General features: G+C 43.9%; 1 protein-coding gene across 5 annotated transcripts in view; it reads left to right on the forward strand.

Annotated features, from left to right (window-relative positions):
* Positions 1–24710, forward strand: part of LOC122557088 — a 73336-nt gene that overhangs the window by 38586 nt on the left and 10040 nt on the right. For 3 of the 5 annotated variants that reach the window (XM_043704392.1, XM_043704401.1, XM_043704386.1), the window contains exons 2-6: positions 1673–2056; positions 5969–6319; positions 15302–15415; positions 20453–20492; positions 22883–22944. In XM_043704392.1, the coding sequence (XP_043560327.1) occupies positions 1673–2056; positions 5969–6319; positions 15302–15415; positions 20453–20492; positions 22883–22944 (951 nt within the window). Of the gene's footprint in view, positions 1–1672; positions 2057–5968; positions 6320–15301; positions 15416–20452; positions 20493–22882; positions 22945–24710 lie in introns of those variants that run through there. The other 2 variants (XM_043704420.1, XM_043704411.1) reach the window with 2 other exon arrangements.

Consider the following 24710-nt stretch of genomic DNA (forward strand, 5'->3'; position numbering starts at 1 on the left):
CCCCCCCAACAGTATCCAAAGCGGTATACTTATTGTTTACGGGAATGACCACAGGGGATCCCTGCACTGCCTCCCCTTCCCACCCCTAACTGTTACCTAGCTACGTCTGTTCTCTGGCGTAGCTATGTCCCTGTAGCTTCTATCTATCACCTTCTCAGCCTCTCGAATAATCCTCAGTTCATCCAACTCCAGTTCCAGTTCCCTAACTCGTTCTGTGAGGAGCAGGATCTGACTGCATTTCCTGCAGATGAAGTCGGCAGTAGTATCGGTGGTCACCCTTACCTCGAACATCCTGCAGGAGGAACATTCCACTGCCTGCGCTGCCATTACTCTACACCTCGTCTCCAAAAACAAGAACACTGAGTAGCTTACCTGTGGACTTTAAAATTAGGTTAGAGGAGGAGGATGGGAGGGAGGCCCTACATAGTAGGCCCTACATAGTAGGGCCTGGGGTCTAGAACACACCCACTCAAATATCAATCACTTACTTTCCCGACCAGCTCTGCGCTCCAACCTCACTTCCGCCCAGCTCACGCTGCTCTCTGCTGTGAGAAGACCGTTGGCGCGAGGTAAGTTCTTTATATATCAATCACTTACCTTCCCGACCAGCTCTGCGCTCCAACCTCACTTCCACCCAGCTCGCGCCGCTCTCTGCACTTCTCCATCTCCTCAGACTCCACACACAACATTCCTTGATTGGCCCTTATCTTTCTCTAGTCATTCTTTTATTCCCGCTATGCCTCCAGAAAGCTTTTGGGTTTTTCTTGATACAACCTGCCAACAATAACAGTAAGCTTTCTAGAATCCTTCTTTCTCACTGGGGATATCTTTATTGTTGGTCATGAGCAATGTTTTTAAACTCCTGTTAATGTTTCTCAATCATCTTTTCTGCTAAATTACTTTCTGCATCCACTCCAACCAGCTCTGCCATATTCCCATATCAGTACACTTATTTAACGTTAGCACAGTTTCTCATTCTCAAACTGAATGGTAAATTCTATGATGTTTTGGTTACTTTTCCCTTGAGGATTTTTTTTTAATCATTTATTTAACCTCACTCACTATGTGTGACAACATCTGACTCCACCTGACCTGACTGGACTCCATCATGCAATTCCCTCTGCACTCTCCCAACCTTCCCATCATGCATTTCACTCCTTAATATATTTTTCCTCCTTATGTTAGCTCCCTTGTTGCTCCTATCATGCTGATAGCCTCACATTTCCAAATTGCAATCTCACCCTTGTTGCTGCTGGGTAATGCTACCAACTGCCCCACTACTGAATGGCGCACGACCCATTAACACATTTACTCTACCCACTTCAATAGCTATACATTCATCTGTGCACTCATTTGTAAACACCCTCAGAAGCCATTCAAATATCTCAAAGATTTTCAGTGTGTTTGTGAATGAAACTTAAGTCCCTGGCCAGAGCTGTAAATAGGTGGAGCGGTTTGTGAGATCCAGTGCTCTAAAGGAAAGCTTTGATTTAAGGTACACTCTGTACTTCTGATGAGGCTGAGATTAGAAGTCTGAGCCAGAGAACAGCAGTGCCAAAGTGAATGATATTCCTCAAAAGATTTCAGCATTAGTTTTACAATTTATTTTCTGAAAACGTTGTCTGTCCCTGTGCTGTGTTCATATTCTCTCTCTCTCTACCCCCCTTCACAGCGGTTTCTGATAAGGGTTGGTCACTGACAATCGCGGATGGAGTGAGGGCTGAGGAAGGAGGCTCCGCTGTCTTACCCTGCAGCTTCACCCACCCTGACACTCACCTCACACTCACCGGCTCTGTCATATGGAAAAAATATAAAAAAGGTGCAATCTTTAAGTGTATATATCCTGGTCCAGACCATTCCCAGGGTGAGCTGTGTGAGAATGTGAGACAGCGGGACGGTGGGAATCGATTCAGATTCGTGGGGAACCTCAGCAACAAAGATGCCTCAATAATGATGGAGGGACTGAGCCGGGAGGATGATGGTTCCTATCGGTGTCGTGTGGAGCTCAATATCGGCAAGTTTGGAACTCGGAGAGGAACAGGTCTGGAAGTGGAAGGTGAGGAACAATGTTTGGATGGTGTTGCTGCCCTGACAGCTCAATGGGGACAGGCTCCACCTGGTCAGAATGTCTAGTTTCTGGGAGTGACAATTACTAACAATCTGTCCTGGTCTACTCATTTTGATGCAAGTGACAAGAAAGCATAGCAATATCTTTACTTCCTCAGAAGGCTAAGGAAATTCAGCATTTCCACAAATACTCTGACTAATTTTTAATTAATGCAGCATAGAAAACATCCCAGAAAGCATGACATGGCAACTGCTTTTCCCAAGACCACAAGACACTACAGAGAGTCATGAGCACAGCCCAGTCCATCACACAAACTGGCCTTCCATCCATTGAGAGCTGAAAATGTGTTGCTGGAAAAGCGCAGCAGGTCAGGCAGCATCCAAGGAGCAGGAGAATCAACGTTTCAGGCATGAGCCCTTCTTCAGGAATGAGGAAAGTGTGCCCAGCAGGCTAAGATAAAAGGTAGGGAGGAGGGGCTTGGGGGAGGGGCGTTGGAAATGCGATAGGTATCCTCCCCCTCCCACTCCCCCAAGTCCCTCCTCCCTACCTTTTATCTTAGCCTGCTGGGCAAACTTTCCTCATTCCTGAAGAAGGGCTCATGCCCGAAACGTCAATTCTCCTGCTCCTTGGATGCTGCCTGACCTGCAGCGCTTTTCCAGCAACACATTTTCAGCTTTGATCTCCAGCATCTGCAGTCCTCACTTTCTCCTCCTTCGATCCATTGACCCCATCTATACTTCTCAGTGCCGCAGGAAGCAACCAACATAATCCCAACTTTGGTTACATTGGGCAGAAGATGTAAACATTTCAATACATGTATGAACAGATTCAACAACAGCTTCTTCCCTGCTGTTATCAGCCATTTGAATGGAGCTCCAAACGTTAATGTTGGTCTCACTGTCTCTTTCCTTGCATCCTCACTGTGCTGGAAGAATGTATTCTGCACTATGTTCTGCTATGTGATGCAGTTTGCATGGCACGATCTGCCTGTAGAGCACACAAAACAACAATTTTCATTGTATTTTGGAACATGTGACAATAATAAATCAAATCAAATCAAATCAATAAATCAAGCGATAGTGACCATGAAACTATCATCGATTGTCATAAAAACCAATTCCTGCCACTGTAGAAATTGCAAAACTTGCACCCACACCTCCTCCCTCACCTCTATCCAAGGCCCCAAAGGAGCCTTCCACATCCATCGAAGATTCACCTGCACATCCACCAATGTCATTTATTGTATCCATTGCTCCCAATGCGGTCTCCTTTACATTGGAGAAATGCCTTCTCGCAGAGCGCTTTAGGTAACATCTCCAGGGCACCCACACCAATCAGCCCCATCGTCCCGTGGCCAAACATTTCAACTCCACCTCCCACTCTGTCCTGGGCCTCCTCCACCGCTCGTCCCTGACCACCCGACGCCTGGAGGAAGAACGCCTCATCTTCTGCCTCTGAACACTTCAAACCCAGGGCATCAATGTGGACTTCACCAGTTTCCTCATCTCCCCACCCCACCACTTTACCCCAGTTCCAACCTACCAGGTCAGCACCATCCTCATGACCTGTCCTACTTGCCAATGTTCCTTCCCACCAATCCGCTTCACCCTCCTGTCTGATCTATCACCTTCAACCCCACCTCCACCTACCTATTGTACTCTTAGCTACCTTCTCCCCAGCCCCACCACCCTCCCTTTTATCTCTCCACCCCAGAAACTCCCCACCTCATTCCTGATGAAGGGCTTTTGCCCGAAATGTTGCTTCCCCTGCTGCTCGGATGCTGCCTAACCTGCTGTGCTTTTCCAGCACCACTCTAATCTAGACTCTGATCTCCAACATCTGCAGTCCTCACTTTCACCCATAAAAACCAATTAGGTTCGCTGATGTCTTTTAGGGAAGGAAATCTCCCTTCCTTACCTGTTCTGGCCTACTTGTGACTCCAGACCCACAGCAATGTAGTCACGGTCATCATTAAACTCTTAATTCCAGTTTTTTATTGGATTAAAATATCACCATCTGCAATGGCAGGAATCAAAACCAGATCCCCTGAGCATTACCTGAGGTCTCAGGATTAATGGCCTAGCAATAATTCTATTGGGCCATCACCTCCTTTGGCAGACAGGAAACAACGAATTATGATTACATTGGGCTTTTTTTTGAGTAGCAGACTTTGACTAGTGGGGCACCACAGGGATCAGTACAGTGATCATAAGGAGTTCAGCCAGGTGGACCTTATAGAATATGAGTTCCCTGATTGAGGCTGTTAATATGGTGCAATCAGGGAGTCCTGGCTGACAGATATAAACAGGCGTGTCAGCAGTTCACTCTGAGAGCTGGCTCTGAGGGGCCTGGATCAGTATCAAGGACTCTCCACATGTGAGTACAGGGTGACTTGGTGATGGGATACCTGCCTCTCTGGAGTTATTTCAGTATGGACCTTAGCTCTTCACAAGATATATTAATCATTCAGATAAGGAAACTACATGCCATACCTCCACATTTCCGACAGCATAACGATGGGTGGGAGGCTGAACTGTGAAGAGAATGCAGAGATGTTTTAGTGTGATTTGGACAAGTTAAATGAGTGGGCAAATGCATGGCAGATGAAGTACCATGTGGATAAATGTGAGGTCATCCACTTTGGTAGCAAAACAGGACAGCAGTTTATGCGAGTGGTGACAGATTGGGAAGGAGAAGTGCAATGAGAGTTGAGTGTCCTTGTACACCAGTCACTGAAAGTAAGCATGCCAGTGCAGCAGGCTGTACTGCATAATGAAAGGATTTGAATACAGGAGCAGCGATGTCTTGCTATAGGTGTTTTGAGCTTTGGTGAAACTGCACCTGGAGCATTGAGTGCAGTTTTGATTTCCTTATCTGAGGAAGGAAGCTCTGACCACGGAGGGAGTGCAACATAGACTGACTACTGGAGTGGCAGGACTGACGTGTAAAGATAGATTACAGGAGTAGGCAGAGTAAATGCGGAAAGATGTTCCCGATAACTGAACATTTTAGAACCAGGGATCACAGTCTAAGGATACGGCATAGGCCAGTTCGGACTGAGGTGAGGAGAAAAATCTCCACTCAGGGTGTGGTGAGGCTGTGGAATTCTCAAACACAGAAAGTGGAGAGGTCAAAATATTAAATGTTTTGAGAAGGAGTTAGGTATAGTTCTTAGGGCTAAAGGAATCAAAGGGCATGGAGAGAAGGTGGGAACAGGTTTCTGAGTTGAGTGATCAGGCATGTTCACATTGAATGGGACAGCGGATTGAATAGGCTAGTTTTGCTGATATTTTCTATAACATATGATAAATATTGATGGAGTTCTCAACTACTCATTTTAAAAAAAAATAATCAGTTTTCTGATCAACCTGTGGCATTGCTGCCTCACAGCACGAGGGGCCTGGGTTCGATTCTAGCCTTGGGTGACTGTATGGAGTTTACACATTCTCCCCATGTCTGCGTGGGTTTCTGCTGGATGCTCCAGTTGCTTCCCAAGTCAAAAGCTGTGAAGGTGAGGTGAATTGACCATGGGAAATTGCCTCGTAGTGTCCAGGGATGTGCAGACCAGGCGAATTAACCACAGTTATTAACCAAGTGAGATTATTGGAACTGGGTGGAGTTTTACACCTGAATGGATTGCTCTTCAGACGGTTGGTGCAGACTCGATGGGCCGAATGACCTCTTTTCGCACTGCAGTGATTCTATAATCTTCTATAATCCCTGGAGCAGGTGGGACTTGAATCCAGACTTCCCTGTCTAGTGTTAGGGATACTATCGCTGCACCACAATAAGACTTTCTTAATTACTCATTTTATTGTGAAGTTGAAATAAATGAAACAAATCAAATTCTGAACTTCAGGGCACTGACCTCATCCATTCTGATGTTTGTCCTTTCCTCAGCTGCTCAGGGAAATGTCTCAGTGGTGAGTGGGACAGAGGGAGATTCAGTTACTTTACCCTGTATCTTCAGGAGCTGGGACTCCCACACCCTGACCACTGTTACCTGGATGAGGAAGGAGCCCTACCAACGCATCGTTACATTTACAGCCCAATCACAGGGAACTTGGACAACTGTACACGGTGGAAATCGGTACGAGCTCATCGGGGACCCAGAGGAGGGAAACGCTTCAACCAGGATAAACCAGCTGAGAGTGAGGGACAATCACACTTACCTGTGTCTGGTGGAATACAGATCAGAACCTGATTCTCAGTATCTGATCCAGAAAGAGACTCAGCTACAGGTCATACCTGGTAAGAAACTATTCACATATTCTTCACTCTGTAGACGGTGGACAGTGAGGGTGCAACTAATTCTCTGAACTTTTAATGATTTAATTTTCTAGTGAAAGTCATTGAACAAAAACATTCATCCTGTTTCTCTCCACAGGACTTGCAGAATCCGCGTACAACTGAGTCTAAGCCTTATCCAGCCATTCCCAAGGGTACGGGGGTGGGGGGGGGGGCCTGCTGGAGTAATTTTTGCCCTTGTTGGCACACAGGGCAATGCCCCATTAATGCATCCACGCCTGGCCACCAGGCATAGCTTTCACTGACATCATCATTTTGGATACTCCTCGATGACCCTGGTAGAGTTTAGTCAGCATTAGGCAATGACCTTTTCTTGGGACAATCACCCCTGCTCCCCATAACAATATTGGGTAGAGATAAAAAAAAACTACTGATGCTGGAATCCAAGATTGACAAGCAGGAACCTGGAAGGACACAGCAAACCAGGAAACATCAGAAAGTGGAGAAATCACCTGAAACATTGACTTCGCCACTTCCTGATGCTGCCTGGCTTGCTGTGTTCTTCCAGCCCCCTGCTTGTCTACTCTATAACAATACACCATTCTCTACTGTCAGAGTCCAAACATGTTTCATTTCTATTTGTGACAGCCCTCTGATTTCCCCAATCACCACCCGTTGATTCATTTTGAAAGGATTGAATCATTCTGTGTTCAGAGTCTGATATTGTCAGCTGTGACTGGGAACGTGTCCAGATAATTTGAGACTCTTCCAAATTCTTCCAATGGGGATACTATCAGCGTTGTATCTGCTAATGGGAGGCTGTCCATTGTACCCCAGACAGTATTCTAACTGGTGATTATCAGCATTTGGTATTAGAGCCCATTGCTGAATGCGACCCAAAGTGAAAAGCACCACTCCCTTGTCCTCCTTGAGCAGATCAAACAGGGGTTTGTGTTCCATGAACAACTCATATGCTCCACTTGCCACATTTCCCAACAATAAAGCCAGTTGTAGAGTCTGTGTGAAGTCGAGTTGAGCTTTAGCTCGTCAGTATTTTTATACAGTGCAACATTAATCCAATATATCAACCAATCTCTGAGCACCTCATTAATGGTAAAACCAGTCACATGCTTCTGCCAGTCATCTCAACCTAGTCAACCTGACACGGATTCCCCTGTTTGTTGAATTACTGAGTGAAAATGATAAAATTAGAGGAGACTTGGGATTGTAATATTCCTTAACTATGTCTGTCAATTCTTGAAAGGTTTTGGTCTCTGGCGCCTCAGGGAAAGTTAGGTTCCTAATAACAGAAAAAGCTGCAGCTCCACATGCTGTCAGGAGAATTACTCATTGCTTTTCATCTGTCACAATGTCATCTGTCCAGAAAAAACAAACACATTCTTCCTACATATTGGGCCCAGTCCTTGATGGTAGGATCATACAAGTCAAGATTCCCAAACAAAGGCTTGGTATAAGGAATGCTTACCCCAACTTGACCAGATTCCCTCCTGAGTTTATTAGTCAGATTCTGGTAAAAGCTGATATGCACTTTGTGTGGCTTTTTCACTTCATCATAGTCCCCAAAAACCTGCTTTGATTGTGGTGCAAATACCTCACAAACTTATCTGAGATTTTGGAGAAGATTTGTAGCTCAGGTTGTGAATCAGGTTGTAAATTTGCTCTCTGCGCTAGTGGGTTTGTTCTCAGACATTTTGTCACTGTGCTGGGTAACATCATCAGTGAGCCTCCGATGAAATGTTGGTGTTTTGTCCCACTTTCTATTTATCTGTCTTGGTCTGTTGTGGTGGGTGATATCACTTCCGGTTCTTTATCTGAAAGGTTGGTTAATGGTGTCCAAATCGATATGTTTGTTAATGGAGTTCTGGTTTGAATACCAGGCCCTTAGGAATTCCTGAGCATATCTTTGTTTAGCCTGTCCCAGGATGGATGCATTGTTGCAATTGAACTGGTGTCTCTCTTTGTCTGTGTGTATGGATACCAATGATAGTTGGTCATGTCATTTGGTGGCTTATTGGTGCTCATGTGTTTGATCTATTTTCAGTGCGCTTATTCACCTATCAAAATTAATTTGTTTGATCCTTTCAAACTCTATGTACATCTGACCAGATTCCCTCCTTAGATTCCTAAAACATTATCTGTAGGCTTCTGGTACTGGTTCATATGCACTCAATATGGCATATTTTACCTCATCAGATACCCACCTTAATAGTGATGCACATACTTCACTAGCTCTACCTACCAACTTTGTTTGGATCAACAATAACCACATTGTCATCAGCCATTTAATTTGTTTAGCCACTTTCTCAAATGAAATGAAAAGTTTTCGACTTGGTGTTTTGTCCCACTTGCTTAAACAGATCCCTACCTCGCCTTTGGCTACGATGGTATTGCTTTCCATCGCTGTCCTTTTCATTACTTCTATTTTTCATTTCTACCTCTGCCATTTTAAGTTGACTTTGAATTTTCAGTTCCTACCTCCGAAGTTCAAAACATCTCTCTTTCCTCTTTATTCTCTCTTTCTCTTCCTTCCTGCTGCAAAGGACATCCTTTCCTTTTCTTTTCAATTATTTTAGCCATTTCCAATTATTCTGATTGCACTACTGGCAATTGTAAATGCTGCACTTTTGCCACAATTATTTCTCTTTTCCTCACAGACATTGGCAACTCCAAATCTGAAAGTTTTGCCTTGCGTATTTTCTGTAAAACACCTGAAGTGACTTCTTCCATCTCCAGGAAACTCTTGGCTACTGAAAGAGCCATTACGACACAAGGCAAGTCCTGTTTAACCCAACCAAACTCAATACCTGAAATAAAAGACACTGATGCTTACCAGTCGCTGTCATTAAGTCCTATAATCCAAATCCCATCCTAGAATTAAAGATTTTGATCCTAATTAAGAGTCCCCAATTTGTTATGGACCAGACCAACTCCCTGAAAATGTGTCAAGGAGATAGCCTGAATAGTAACTTTCTCTTATTTTATCAGTTAATGCCAGGCATTGCATTCTAGCTGCAATTCGATTAGTCAGGTTTGAAGCAAAACAAACTTTATTCACTCGCTACAGCTAAAAAAAAGACAAAATAAAAATAAAAGACAAGTATTGGCTTTACTGTAGCTCTATTGAAATACTTTACAAAATAATAAACTACTCATTAAATGTTTAAATATAGTAACATCCCATTAGCACAAAGGCAATGTCTTTAAAATAGATTGTCTCACATGCAATACTAGTAGCAGGAAGAGAACCCAAACTATTAGGTTTAGCAAAAAGAGAGAGAGATGTTTCACAACCCCAATAGCTACTAAAAGCTAAGTAAAAATCCTGGTTCTGTGGAAACTTGACTACACCCATTCAGGCTGCTTTTATTGTTCCAACTTCAGAAAAAAGAAACCAAGGCCTCACAAGCAGTTTACTTTATTGGCTTGAAGGACTATACTCAAACTTCTGTCTCACCCTCGCTTCATAAAAGTAAATAGGACAAAATACACCTCTTAAAGCTGGAGTATCATCACACTATTAAAATAACTCAACAGAGGCTGGTATTCTGTTACCTAGTCACCCTTTATTTACACATGAAGAGTTCATGACTCTAGTACTGCCTCATTCAGAAACAGCTCCCAGTGTGACAGAACCTGTGACACTCCAGCATTTTTTTGTTTTTCTTTTTTTCCCCTGTCACTCCTGGTTTTTCTTTTTCTTTTTCTTTTTTTCCATTAACCCCCCACACCCACCTAACTGCGGTAGTGCTTATTTTTTCCCCAACACCCATGTTGTGTGTGTGTGCAAGTGTGAGACACAGTGAGAGACACAAGGTGCACGAATCCTTAGTCAAATTTCCACCACCAGGAAGAAAGGAAATACCCGAGTGACCAGTGACAAGCAGTGCCCTTCACATCAAAGGGCAATGCTCCGTAATCAAACAGTGAAGGGGAGGGCAGGGATTAAATCAAAATAGAGTTGGAGGGGGAAATAATGCACTCCACTCTCTGCAGCACCCACGTCTTCCTGAACAACTCCCAGGGTGTCGGTGGAGACCGCTTGCTCCTTCTCCAAGGACGTAAAAACAATGACTGCAGATGCTGGAAACCAGATTCTAGATCAGTGGTGCTGGAAGAGCACAGCGCCAGTTTGGCCAAGCCCAGGAGCAGACCCATGAGGAGGTCTTCAGACCTGCCCTCCCTCCTCCGTACCGGGTGCCCGAAGCTCAGGAACGTGGGACTGAAGTGCAACCAAAACCACAGGAGGAGGTTTTTAAGAAAATCAGAAAGAGAGTGCAAACGCCCACACCCAATATACACGTGGTCCATGGACTCCACAGCACCACACAACAAGCAGTTGGGCTGGGATTCCATGAACCGCCACAATCTGCGGTTACAGGGGACCACTGCGTGCAACACCCTCCACCCCAGATCACTCCAGCTTATATTTGTCAGCCTGGTATCCCTAATTGGTCCAGATTAACAGCCCAAATCAGGGAACTCAGATTCTATGAGGTCCACCTGACTGACCTTGTTGCAATAATTACAGAGGAAATTACAGATCTGTGGAGAAGGGTAGGGGACTAATTTAGATTGCTCCAGTTAAGAATTGTCATCTTTACTGTTGCAAAATTGCAAAATTCCACTTGGCATTTCCAAGGAACCCATATCTCTGAGAACATCCATCTTCTGCAAAGCAAGAAGGGAAGGAGAGCTGAGCAAAGACAGGGGTAAAGCCAAAGGTGTAATATCTCCAGGCTGGCTTTGTGGACATTTTTCTCAGGATACAAATGTCCCTCTTCAGTTACTTGACAATTCTGTGAAATCTGTAACTGTATTTGCCACTGTGTAACTGCAGAGGGTGCACACACAAGACCAGTCATTAAATAGTGATATTCCTGAATCAAAGAATATACTTTACAATTCAAATTTGATTGGATCATAGCAACAGGACATAAAATGATTGAAATCACTGATAGATTAACCAAAGTGCATTGACTTTCCCATCAAGGGGTGAGCAGGTTGGCAAGCGAAAAGGTTAGGAGAGTAGAGAGCTGAGGGGAACAGTGAGATGAGGTGATCATGGAAAGTGAAGATTTGAGGGGCAGAATGGAGTGTGTAGAGATCTAAGGTGAGAAGAACAATGAGGAAATGGAGAGGTGAGGGAGGAGTATGGACAGGCAAGGGGAGAGTGAGGAGAGGCAAGGGGAGCAATGAGGAGAGTGGTGAACTGAAGGGAAGTGTGAGGAGAAATTTGAGGCATGGGGAGCAATGCAGAAAGGTGAGGATTTAGGGGACTAGAGTTGAAAGGTGAGGAGAGTAATGGACATCAGTGAGGGGAGAAATGAGAATAGCAGTAGGATGTAGCTCAGAGAGCTGAGCAGAGATGTGAGGACAGATTGGAGGTGTGTGAACTATGTGGAGAGGTGAGGGAAGAGGAGAGAGGTGTGGAGAGGAGAGAGGAGCAACACAAAGAGCTGAGGAAAGGCAGCAGCAAGGGGAGTGGAGAGAATTTGTTTAAATTGTAATTCTGGTATTTGCCTACACTGTGAGTGCCATCTCCTGATATAAATCAGATGTAGATATGATCCAACACACCCAAAACTTGTTTAGAACTAGAAGCTCTACCTAACAATAAATATTAAAGATGCGCATGCTGTCACTTTGAGAATAGAGAAGACTGAAAGTTGCCCTAATATAGAGTTTTAAGGTTTAATAGAGTAGACAAAGAGTGCCCATAACTAGGGTCTGCAAATTTAGGAGACATTAATAAATCCAATGGAAATTTTTTTTATCCAGATGCTGGTTTGAATGTGGATTGTACTGCGTTTTGGAGTGCTGGAGGCAAATGTAATGATAGAAACATTAAGAGGCTATTCAGCCCATTGTGTCTGCCAGCTGAATAAACTAGCCGTCCATTCTATTCCCACTGTCCAGCTGCTGGTGTGTATCCTGGCACGTTCCAGTGATTCAGGAGCAGATCCAGGTTCCTTTTAAATGAGGGTTTCTGCCTCCATCACCAAACTGGGTAGCGAGTTTCAAAGAGAAAGTGAGGACTGCAAATGCTGGAGATCAGAGCTGAAAATGTGTTGCTGGAAAAGCGCAGCAGGTCAGGCAGCATCCAAGGAACAGGAGATGCTGCCTGACCTGCTGTGCTTTTCCAGCAACACATTTTTAGTGAGTTTCAAAGACCTTGATCAGATGGACCAATGGGCTGAGAAGTGGCAGATGGAGTTTAATTCAGATAAATGCGAGGTGCTGCATTTTGGGAAAGCAAATCTTAGCAGGACGTATACACTTAATGGTAAGGTCCTAGGGAGTGTTGCTGAACAAAGAGACCTTGGAGTACAGGTTCATAGCTCCTTGAAAGTGGAATCACTGGTAGATAGGATAGTGAAGAAGGCATTTGGTATGCATTCATTTATTGATCAGAGTATTGAGTCCAGGAGTTGGGAGGTCATGTTGCGGCTGTACAGGACATTGATTAGGCCACTGTTGGAATATTGTGTGTAATTCTGGTCTCCTTCCTATCAGAAAGATGTTGTGAAACTTGAAAGGGTTCAGAAAAGATTTACAAGGATGTTGCCAGGGTTGGAGGATTTGAGCTTTAGGAAGGGGCTGAACAGGCTGGGGCTGTTTTCCCTAGAGCGTTGGAGGTTGAGGGGTGACCTTATGGAAGTTTACAAAATTATGGGGGTCATGGATAGGATAGTTCGGGGAGTCCAGAACTAGAGGGCATAGGTTTAGGGACAAGTCTGGACAAGTCATGGGGACAGTGCTGAGCTGGAAGTTTGGAATTAGGTTGAGGTGGGGGAAGGGGAAATGAGGAAACTGTTGAAATCCACATTGGTGCCCTGGGGTTGAAGTGTTCCGAGGCGGAAGATGAGGCGTTCTTCCTCCAGGCGTCTGGTGGTGAGGGAGCGGCGGTGGAGGAGGCCCAGCACCTCCATATCTGGTGGTGAGGGAGCGGCGGTGGAGGAGGCCCAGCACCTCCATATTCTGGTGGTGAGGGAGCGGCGGTGGAGGAGGCCCAGCACCTCCATATTCTGGTGGTGAAGGAGCGGCGGTGGAGGAGGCCCAGCACCTCCATATTCTGGTGGTGAGGGAGCGGCGGTGGAGGAGGGCTTTTGCCCGAAACGTCGATTTTGCCTGTCCTCGGATGCTGCCTGAACTGCTGAGCTCTTCCAGCACCACTGATCCAGAATCTGGTTTCCAGCATCTGCAGTCATTGTTTTTACCTAGCCCAGAACTAGAGGCATAGGTTTAGGGTAAGAGGAGAAAGATATGAAAGGGACCTAAGGGGCAACTTTTTCATGCAGAAGTTGGTACGTGTATGGAATGAGCTGCCAGAGGAAGTGATGGAGGCTGGTACAGTTGCAACATTTAAAAGGCATTTGGATGGGTATATGAATAGGAAGGATTTGTAGGGGTATGGGCTGGGTGCTGGCAAGTGGGACTAGATTGGGTTGGGATATCTGGTCGGCATGGACCAGATATATCTTTATGACTCTATGACCTATCACTCTCTGGGGGAAAGGAGTCTCCCTCACTTCCCTGCTAACACTTCTATCAGTCAGTTTAAATCTGTGGCCTTCTGACCTCTCTGCTAGAAGAAACAGGTCTCTGTCCACTCTACACAAGCCCCTCATTATTTTCTACATCTCAATTAAGTCACTCTTCAGCCTCCTCTGTTCTAAGGAAAATAAACACGACCCTAACAAATTTTTCCTGATACCTGCATTTTTCAAGTCCTTACAAGATTCTTGTAAATCTCCTCTGTGCTGTTCAAGCTTTTTAACCAGAAAGATTAAAGACAACATCAATGTTAAAGAAAAAGCATGTTATTCCACAAAGGTAGGTGGCAGGTCTGAAAATTGGGCAGAATGTAAAGAACAACAATGAAGAATCAGAATATCCAATAGCTGTTTCATAAAATCCATGACCCTGGCACCATTGAGACAGCATGTCATCCTGAAGGCTTACTGAGGGCCACAGAAGCTCCTGTCTGATCCCTGACTATGAAATTCATTATCACTTTTGCTTTTCCATTCTTCTTCCTACCACTCACACTCTTGTACAGCTTCGTCACCTGATGAGCCACCAAACTGTGTCTGGCTGCACTCTCCTGAGGAACATAGAAAATCTGAAACAAGAGTGAGCCATTTGGCCCTTCGAGCATGCTCCTTTGTTCAATATGATCATGGCCAGTCATGCAACCTTGTACTTTTTTCCCACTTTTTCCCAATTTCTTTTGAGGACTTTTAACCCTAAGAACTGTATCTAACTCCTTCTTGAAAATACTCAATGTATTGGCTTCAGCCACTTTCTATGGCAGAGACTTCCATAGGCTTCCCATTCTCTGGATGAAGAAATTTCTCCTCATCTCAGTCCTAAATGGCTACCCCATATCATTAGAGTGTGACTCCTGGTTCTGGATTCCCTGGTCATCGGGAACATCTGTCCCACATTTATCTTGTTTATCCTGTCAGAATTTTATACCTTTCATTGAAGTATCCTTTATTCTTCAAAACCTCAATGAATATAGCCTTAATTGATCCAGTCTCTCCTCATATGTCAGTTCTGCAATCCCAGTAATCAGTCTGGTCAACCTTCATTGCACTCCCTCCATGAGCAGAACATCCTTCCTTAGATAAGGAGACCAAAACTGGATACAATATTCCAGGTGTGGTGTCATCAAGTCCATGTACAAATACAGCGTGACCTTGTTCCTGTACTCAAAGGACCCTATACTCTGAGAAACAATTACCATAACTGGTCTCCAGTGTGGAATGTTGATTATTTCAGTAGTTTAGGGATGAAAGCTGCTCAGGACCAATATTCCTTTGAATTGTCTTTGTTTCAGATGCCTGTTTATTCCAATACACAGGAGCACCACCATGTGGTTCAATCTGGAGAATGCCTGAATGAGAAATATGCCCCGGGTTTGAGATATAACTGACCAACGTTGTTTCTTCCATTTTATAGTGAAGGGGCCTGAGCCCACCATTGTGATACATCAACTGATCATCTCACTCCTCAGCCTCCTGTTCATCTTCTTCATCCTTATCATCATGTTCATCATCTTCAGGAAGAAAGGAGGTGGGTTCTGTAGGGAACGAGGTTTAATGATACAATATGGTTCTATTGGTTGAAACCAGTAAACGATGACCCTGAATTAATTTTCCCTCACTGACTGTCTCCTCTTCCACTCATTCTCTGAAAACACTGGCTTTGTCTTTGGTGGGTGATGGAGAGTGGGTGAAGGTGGCCTGTTCAATAGCACCACCCACTGTCTGATGTCTGACTCATGGGTGATTGAAGATTGAGGCTGTTTCACAAGCAGGTCCATTCAAACCCATTCTATTGAACTATGATGATTCAATCCCCATTCTACTCCCATCACTGTCAAATCTCAATTCTTCAAAAACGTAATTTCATCCACTGCCATTTGACAGAATCCCAACAGACACGATACAGAATCTCAACAGAACAGAAAGGAATCTGTAACTCAGCTTGATGCTCTTATGCATTTTTATTGTTAAGATTGATTTAGAGAGTTTGCTGGACAAAGGCATGGACATTGTAGCTCAGATTGTCTGAGTAACAAAGCTGTCTCTAGGCGTAGAACGGTAACATGGACTGAAAACAAAAAATACTGGAGATCACAGCGGCTGAGGTGACATCCATGGACAGAAAGTAAGCTCACATTTCAAGTCTAGATGACTTAATTACAGCTCAAGTGAACTGAGGAGGGAGCAGCATTTATGCAATATGTGGTGGGGGTGGATTAGAGTGGAATGCTGGGAGATAAAGGATATTGGTACTTCTGATTCGCATTCTGATCACTTAATCTGAACTATCAACATCCTTTCTCCTCCAGAATTACAAACCCCACAGCTCCCCCCCCAACTATAGCATAAGTGCTGCCCCCTCCACACTTCACTTCAGCTCTGATGAAGAGTCATCTAGATTTGAAACGGTAGCTTGCTGTCCCTCCATGGATGTTGTCAGACCCATTGTGATCTCCAGCATTTATTGTTTGCAGTAGATTCCGGCATCTGTAGTAATTTGCTCCGACAATGTAATATAGGCTCCTCTTCAGGTCTGTGCAGTGGGTGCAATGCTCAGGCACTGATTTATATTTGGGGCTATCCCCATGACCTACCTTTGCCCTGATCAAACTGAATATGCAGGATGGGAGAAAGTGACGACTGCAGGAACATGAATTGAATTTTTAGAATCCCTACAGTGTGGAAACAGGCCCTTCGGCCCAACAAGTCCACACTGACATATTAGAGGCCTCGGACCCATGAGTTAAATTATGTCAGTGCTGATGAGCCTTATCTTATCTTCATGGCTTCGCCATCCCTATACCGGTAACACTTTTGTGCTCTTCAACCCTCCAAAGCTGTCTTTATTCAACTCCTGAAGAAGGGCTCATGCCCAAAATGTCGATTCTCCTGCTCCTTGGATGCTGCTTGACCTGCTGTGCTTTTCCAGCAACACATTTTTCAGCTCTGATCTCCAGCATCTGCAGCCCTCACTTTCTACCTCTTTTGTTCAACTCAAGCTTCTTATACATTCATTTTCTTTCCCCATTGGTGGCTGTGCTTTCTGCTGTCTAGACCCTAAGTTCTGAAAATTTGAAGAATCGCAGAATCCTTACAGGGCAGAGGGTGGTCATTCAGCCCATTGTGTCCACACTGGTTCTCTAAATGTGCAGCTCGCTTAGAGTCACACTCCTGCCTGCTCCCTGTCACACCCCATATTCTTTCGATTTGGGTAATAGTTGCTACTGTTTTAAATATTTCAGTTGAACTTGCCTCCACCACATCTCAGGCCTTGCATTCCAGTGTGTTTTATTTCACGTCACTTGTGCATCTTTGATCATCTGGTTTAAACCTATGCCCTCTTGTTCACCATTCTTTCATGAGTGGAAAGTTTCTTAGATGTGATTTTAATACATCGAAGTTCTTCTCCTTTTCTATAAGGAAAACGGTAGCAAATTCTCCAATCTACCTTCATAACCAAAGTTCCTCATTCTGGAAACATTGTTATGAATCATTTCTGTCATCCTTGTCACACTTTGCACACATACACATGTACGTTTGTGAGGTGAATTTGTACTTGCAGAGTTACATTGTACTTTGCTCAAAAACTGCATGAATCCATGTAAGGTTCTGTTAGTTCACTTTTTAGATTAGAATCGGTCTAAACATTATGGCACAGACAACAGAACACAGGGGGCTAACACCTTCAACACATTATCTGGGCTGACACCAATTGTTAAAGTTCACCTGAGAATGTAACTTCAAAAAAGGTTTTGCGATTTACATATGAAAGAAATGAAACTAACATGGTCATTTTAACAGATAAGAGACTTAACAAACAATCAAGGTATTTTTCAATGTATAATTTCGGTTACATCACACTGTAATCTTTTACTGTAAATTGTGTCTTACAACTGTTTCCTCCACAATCACCTGATGAAGGAGCAGCGCTCCGAAAGCTAGTGCTTCTAATTAAACCTGTTGGACTATAACCTGGTGTTGTGGGATTTTTAACTTCTGTCAGTTCACCAGTCGAAAACCTTTTCAGTCCACAAAGCAGCTGTCCATGTCTGCTGAACAGTCTCATCACCGCTGTGGTTCTGTTCGCCGAGCTGGAAGTCTTTGTTGCAAACGTTCCGTCCCCTGTCTAGGTGACATCCTCAGTGCTTGGGAGCCTCCTGTGAAGCGCTTCTGTGGTGTTTCCTCCGGCATTTATAGTGGCCTGTCCTTGCCGCTTCCGGTTGTCAGTTTCAGCTGTCCACTGTAGTGGCCGGTATATTGGGTCCAGGTCTATGTGTTTGTTGATGGAGTTTGTGGATGAGTCAACTCCATCAACAAGCACATAGACCTGGACCCAATATACCGGCCACTACAACGGACAGCTGAAACTGACAACCGGAAGCGGCAAGGACAGGCCACTATAAATGCCGGAGGAAACACCACAGAAGTGCTTCACAGGAGGCTCCCAAGCACTGAGGATGTCACCTAGACAGGGGACGAAACGTTTGCAACAAAGACTTCCAGCTCGGCGAACAGAACCACAGCAACGAGCACCCGAGCTACAAATCTTCTCACAAACTTTGAAGTCTCATCACCATCATAACTTCTCTCGTTCCACAATCAGTCCTAAAACTGAATTGATCACAGCTGATGTAATTACTTTCTTTAGCTTCCAATCACCCTGCCAAGGTCTTTTTCATTCACTTAGTTGTTTGAGTAATCAAAGTTGCAGCCGTCACTGTTTCTCAACTGGTAATACGCTGTGCTCAAAAACACTTCCAGCTGTTTTCCTTTCCACCCACTTGAGTTAATCATTTTTGCTTTGTACATTCATGGCATGTGGATGTCACTGGTTGGGCTAGCATTTTTTTCCAATCCCTAATTACCCTTAATATGAGTGGCTTGTTAAAAAAAAAGCAGGTTTTGGAGAAACCCAGCTGGTCTGCTTGCATCTGTGGGCGGAAAGCAGAGTTAATGTTTTAATTCCAGTGGTTTGCTTAGTCATTTCGGATTGCAGCTCAGAGTTAATCATATTGCCCTCAGACTGGAGGGTATCAAATGTAGGTCTTACCAAGTAAAATCAGCAGTTTTCCTTCCATAAATGACATCAGTGAACTAGATGGCTTTTTACAAGACCCAACGGTCCTTATATGGTCACTATTAGACTAGTTTTTAATTTCAGATTTCATTGAATTAAATTTTCACCATCTGCCATGGTACGATACAAAACCTCGTCTGCTGAATTACCTGAAGCTTCTGAGTTACTGTACTAGTGCAGGGACATTTTCACTGCACCACTATTAATCATTTCTGCAGGGATTCCTTTGCACCTTTCTGCTTTTCTTGATTTCTGTTCTTTTACAGTTCTTAAAATTTCACACTGCAGAAATTAGAGTCGAAGAGTGTGGTGCTGGAAAAGCACAGCCCATCAGGCAGCATCCGAGGAGCAGGAGAATCGACGTTTCAGGCATAAGCCCTTCATCAGGAATAAGCCTCATTCCTGATGAAGGGCTTATGCCCGAAACATCGACTCTCCTGCTCCTCAGATGCTGCCTGATGGGCTGTGCTTTTCCAGCACCACACTCTTCGACTCTGATCTTGAGCATCTGCAGTCCTCACTTTCTCCCACTGCAGAAATCAGGTCTGAAATCATCTGGAAAATATTTGTGTTTTGTCTGATTCTAGTTTGTTTATTTGCTATCTCTATTATACAGATGTATTTGATGTACTCTTTCCATCTATTCTTTACTGCCTCTTGCGGACACAGTGGTAGACTGGTATTGGCACTGAATTAGTAATCTAGAGAGTCTCACTACGGCTGGTGGTCGAATTTGAATTTGAATTGAAAATAGGTCTAATGCTGAGTATATGAGAATTGTCATTAATACCAAAATGGCTCACTAATGTCCTTTAGGAAAGGAAACTTGCTGTGCTTACCCAATCTGGCCTACATGTGAATTCAGATGCAATGTTTGATTGGCCTCTGAAATGCCTTGGAAAACCACTCAGTTAAAGTGCAATAAATGCTGGCCTTGTCCACATCCATGAACGAAAGAAAGGGTTCTATAAGCTGTGATTTAGAATGCACTGCCTGAAAGAGATATTGATTCAATAGTAACTATGAAAGCATTACACTTTTAGAGGATCATGGAGAATGGCTGAGGGGATAGAATTAATTGGTTCGATCTTTCAAAGAGCTGACACTGACACAATATGCTGAATGAGCCCTTTCTGCGTGACAGGATTCTTTCGAAATGAACAAGCCTTTTTAAATCAAAGTTCGAGGAGGGTGTGCAGAAAATAGAAAAGAATAAATATAGAGTGAACTGACATTAGACCAACTGGTCTGGCGTTAGGTGTTTAGGGTCAATTTCCTGCTATTGGGAATCTGGCTTGTCTAATAATTGATATCAGATTGACATACATAGGTCACTCTTGATTAAGAGAATCTAGCTGTCATAAAATTCTAGACCCATTCATACGTTAAATGTACAATGATTACATATTGTTGAAAATACCTTTCCACTGTGCAGCTTATTTGTTCATGGTTGAACTAAATATTTACTAATCATTTTTATCTCCTTAGGGTACACACAGAAAATAGAGCAGACCACATCGTTGAAAAGGTAGGGCTAATTGGCAATTGATATAAACATGGTGGTAGAAATGCTGTGGTTCAGAGTTGAATTGAACACCTCTTGTTCACAGACAGAATGAAGCCCCATGGTGATGAATTGATTAATGTGGTTTGTCCTTTTAAGAAGCTGCTCAAACGAAAAAGAGTGGAAATGTGATCTGCTCAAACACTCAGAGTGGGAAAGGGATCTGAACAAACCAAGTGGGCGGCACGGTGGCACAGTGGTTAGCACTGCTGCCTCACAGCGCCAGAGACCCGGGTTCAATTCCCGCCTCAGGCGACTGACTGTGTGGAGTTTGCACGTTCTCCCCGTGTCTGCGTGGGTTTCCTCCGGGTGCTCTGGTTTCCTCCCACAGTCCAAAGATGTGCAGGTCAGGTGAATTGGCCATGCTAAATTGCCCGTAGTGTTAGGTAAGGGGTAAATGTAGGGGTATGGGTGGGTTGCGTTTTGGCGGGGCGGTGTGGACCTGTTGGGCCGAAGGGCCTGTTTCCACACTGTAAGTAATCTAATCTAAGAGGTAAATGACAGGTTGATGTTCTAGTACAACATGGCTACAAGTGAAATTATATACTTTGTGAAAATAGAAATGTAGAGTATAATTCAAGTGGTAATATATTGGAAACATTGATGTACGAAGGGAGTCCTTGTACACCAGTCACTGAAGGTAGACAGAGCTGAAAGATGTGTTGCTGGAAAAGCGCAGCAGGTCAGGCAGCATCCAAGGAGCAGGAGAATCGACGTTTCGGACATAAGCCCGAAAGTAGACAGACAATGTAGCAATTGAGATATGATCTTCATTGCAAGATGATTTGAGTTCAGAAGCAGGGATGGCTTACTGCAGTTGTGCAGGGCTTTGGAGAGACTGCACCTGACATATTATGTGGCAGTTGTCTTTACCCTCGAAGGACGGATTTCAAACAAAGGGACACATTTTTTAGGGTGAGAGGAAAGAGATTTAAAAATGACATAAAAGGCAAATTGTTTACACAGAGAATGGGTCGCATGTGGAATAAAATTCCTGAGGAAGTAGTGGATATAGGTACAATTACAACATTTAAAAGACATTTGGATAGATACATGAATAGGAAAGATTTTGGGAGGATATGAGCCAGAAACAGGCAGGTGGGACTAGACTATTTTGGGATTATGTTCGGCATGGATTGGTTGGAATGAAGGGTCTGTTTCTGGGCTGTACGGCTCTATGGCTCTATGTGCAGTTTTGTCCTCTCTTGGTTAAGAAGGATATGATAGTCATAGAGGGAATGCAGAGTTCTGAGCTGATACAGGGATGGCAGGACTGTCTATCATGGAGAGATTGGTTCAACTAGGCCGATATTCACTAAGGTTTAGAAGAATGAGGGGGGATCTGATTGAAACATATAAAATTCTAACAGGGCTGCACAGACTAAATGCAGGGGTGATGTTTCCCCAGGCTGGGAATCTAGACTGGGGCCAGAGTTTCAGAATTTGAGGTAGACCATTTCGGACTGAGATGAAGGAAAGTTTCCATTCTTGAATGGGTAATGAATCTGTGAAATTTTGTACTGGAGAAGGCTATGGAGACCAAGTTACTGAATATGTTTTAAAAAATGCATTTTTAGATTTTAAAGGCATCTACGGATATGAGGAAAAAAGAGGGCATTTGGCATTGGGATAGGGGATCAGCCAAGATCATATTGGATAATATGGCAGGCACAAAAGTCCAAATGGCCTACTCCTGCTCCTAGTTTTTCTGTTTCGATAATCATTTGTCTAATGCTTGTAAATTTTGAGCTTCAGGTTCATTTGAGATTTCCCTTTCCAAAATAACCTGCAATTCACCCTCGGGTAAGACAGAAGTTGTTGCTTATTTTTATTCCTGTGGACTCTTCGAGTTGCAATGAATGCTTAATGGAGGGGAAGATCAAATGTAAACACCTCCAGTGAGTGTCGAATGCTCCACTTTCCGAGCTTTCCCAGATGTGTAATGTCAGATGAGAAGCCCCTGCAGGAACTTTCCCGTCATCTCCAACACCCTCCCTCCCCGCCCTGTGACTAGTTGCTCCAAGCTGAGCCAGAGCTGCCTGGAATGATCTGTCACTGTGATTCCTGACAGTGTCTGCACGCCCCTCCCTGTGTTACAGCTGCTGACTACACCTTGGGTTCCCTGGGTACCAGCCATATTCTGATGCCAAGGCAAAACTGTTTCTCATGACAATTTATTCAAGGATGACTTTTCTGATTGTGTCTACATCTGAGTACCTGTGATCTTTAGCAAGGTTCAATGGATTAACTGTGTTTGGAATCTATTCCTGGAGATTGATGTACAAACTGAATGCTCCTTTCTGTGACCTGGGAGAGTTTCCTTGGAATATTCATGTTCCTTGTGTGTTTTTCAGGAATGATCCAGGACCATCCAGCATTCCTGCGACTGATCAGGTCCAACAAACAACTATTCCAGGTACTGACTGTACTCTAACTGACTGATCAATGTCCATTTCTGACAATGTAACATAGGTAGTGTGAAACATTGACACAGTGCAAATCCATGGAATCTCTGCAGTATGGAAGATGGCCATTTGGTCCATCTAGTCCACACTGCCCTTTGAAGAGCATTCCACCCTCTTCCTGTAACACTGCATTTCCCATGGGCAACCCACCTAACCTGCACATCCCTTGAACACTATGGACAATTTAGCAGGTCAATCCACCTAACCTGCACATCTTTTGATTGTCGGAGGAAACCCATGCTGACCTGGGGAGAATGTGCAAACTCCACACAGTGTCTCTTGAGGCTGGAATTAAACCCAGGTCCCTGGCGCTGTGAGACAATAGTGCCAACCACTGAGCCGCGGTGCCACTCTTGAATAGATATTCAGGGGCAGACTGTCACTTTCATTACCCAGGTGATAATCCAGATACACTGTTTCACAACATTGAAAGCAACAGAATGAAAGCAGCGGAGTTCCATAAAAATGAGCTCATCCAGCTCTCTCTGTTATTGTCCTGACAAATAGTCCAGGATAGCAGAGAGGAAAGAACTTAAAAAAATAAATCACCACCACCAGAGCAAGAGAAGGTGTTGGGCAAACTATGAACCCTTATGACAGACAATTCCAGATCATCTGAACCCTGGGTGTTAAAGGAAATGTCTGCTGAGATAGTAGATGTGTTAGTTAGAATTTCCTAAAATTTCTTCTGAAAGAGTCCAATAGATTGGGAAATAGCAAACTTAAAACCTGTTTTAAAGAATGGTGGGATGCAAAAATAAAATCACAACTCAATAGACCGAAACGTTGGGAACCAAGGGTACAGTTTTAAATGCTTTGTAAAGGAAGGCAATGTGAGATGAGAAAAATATGTTTTCACTCAACAGGTAGTTAGGGTGTAGAATGCATTGCCTGGAAGTGTGGTGGAGGCAGGTTCAATTGAGGCATTGAGGATGACTAGGCGGAAAAAGAATTATAGGGAAAATGCAATTAGGCACTAAGTCAAAATATTCGAACAGCCAACAAACAAAATAGTTGAATGGTTTACTTTTGCCACATAACGAATTTGTGATTCTGTACCTCTGTGATAGTCGGGGATCTCAACATCAGGTCAGCACAGTCAATAAGATTGCAAACAGTGTTTAACTAATTTATTAATGTTTTTGAGGAAGTATCAATCAATGTGGATGAAGAGAAACCAGTAGATAGGATGTACCTAAATGTTCAAATGTGGTGCCACTCAAAGATTGAGATCCAATCAAAGATTGAGATAAGAGCACATGGGCAGGGATAACATGGTGGCATGAATAAAGGTTTGAATAGCAAACAAAAAGCAGTGAATATAGATCGCTTTTGGATTGGCAATCTGTAATGAGAGATTAGTGCCTGGTCCTCAATGTTTTACAATCTCTGTCAGTGATAATGAGTGCGGGGGCCGGATGCATGGAATGCTCACTACATTTTTTCCAATGACATCAATGTATGGAAGAATACAAGTTGTTGAGAGGAGTTAGAGCATCTGCAAACTGTATCAGGAGTTTAAGTGAATGGGTAAAAATTTGGAAAAAGTGAGGACTGCAGATGCTGGAGATCAGAGTTGAGAGTGCGGTACAGGAAAAGCACAGTAGATGAGGCAGCATCCGAGGAATAGGAGAATCAATGTTTTTTTTCAGGCATAAGACACCCATCCTGATTCATCCTGATCATCGATTCTCCTGCTCCTCGGATGCTGCCTGAC

The sequence above is a fragment of the Chiloscyllium plagiosum genome, chromosome 2 (genome assembly GCF_004010195.1).
Source record: "Chiloscyllium plagiosum isolate BGI_BamShark_2017 chromosome 2, ASM401019v2, whole genome shotgun sequence".
In the NCBI taxonomy this organism is placed as follows: Eukaryota; Metazoa; Chordata; class Chondrichthyes; order Orectolobiformes; family Hemiscylliidae; genus Chiloscyllium; species Chiloscyllium plagiosum.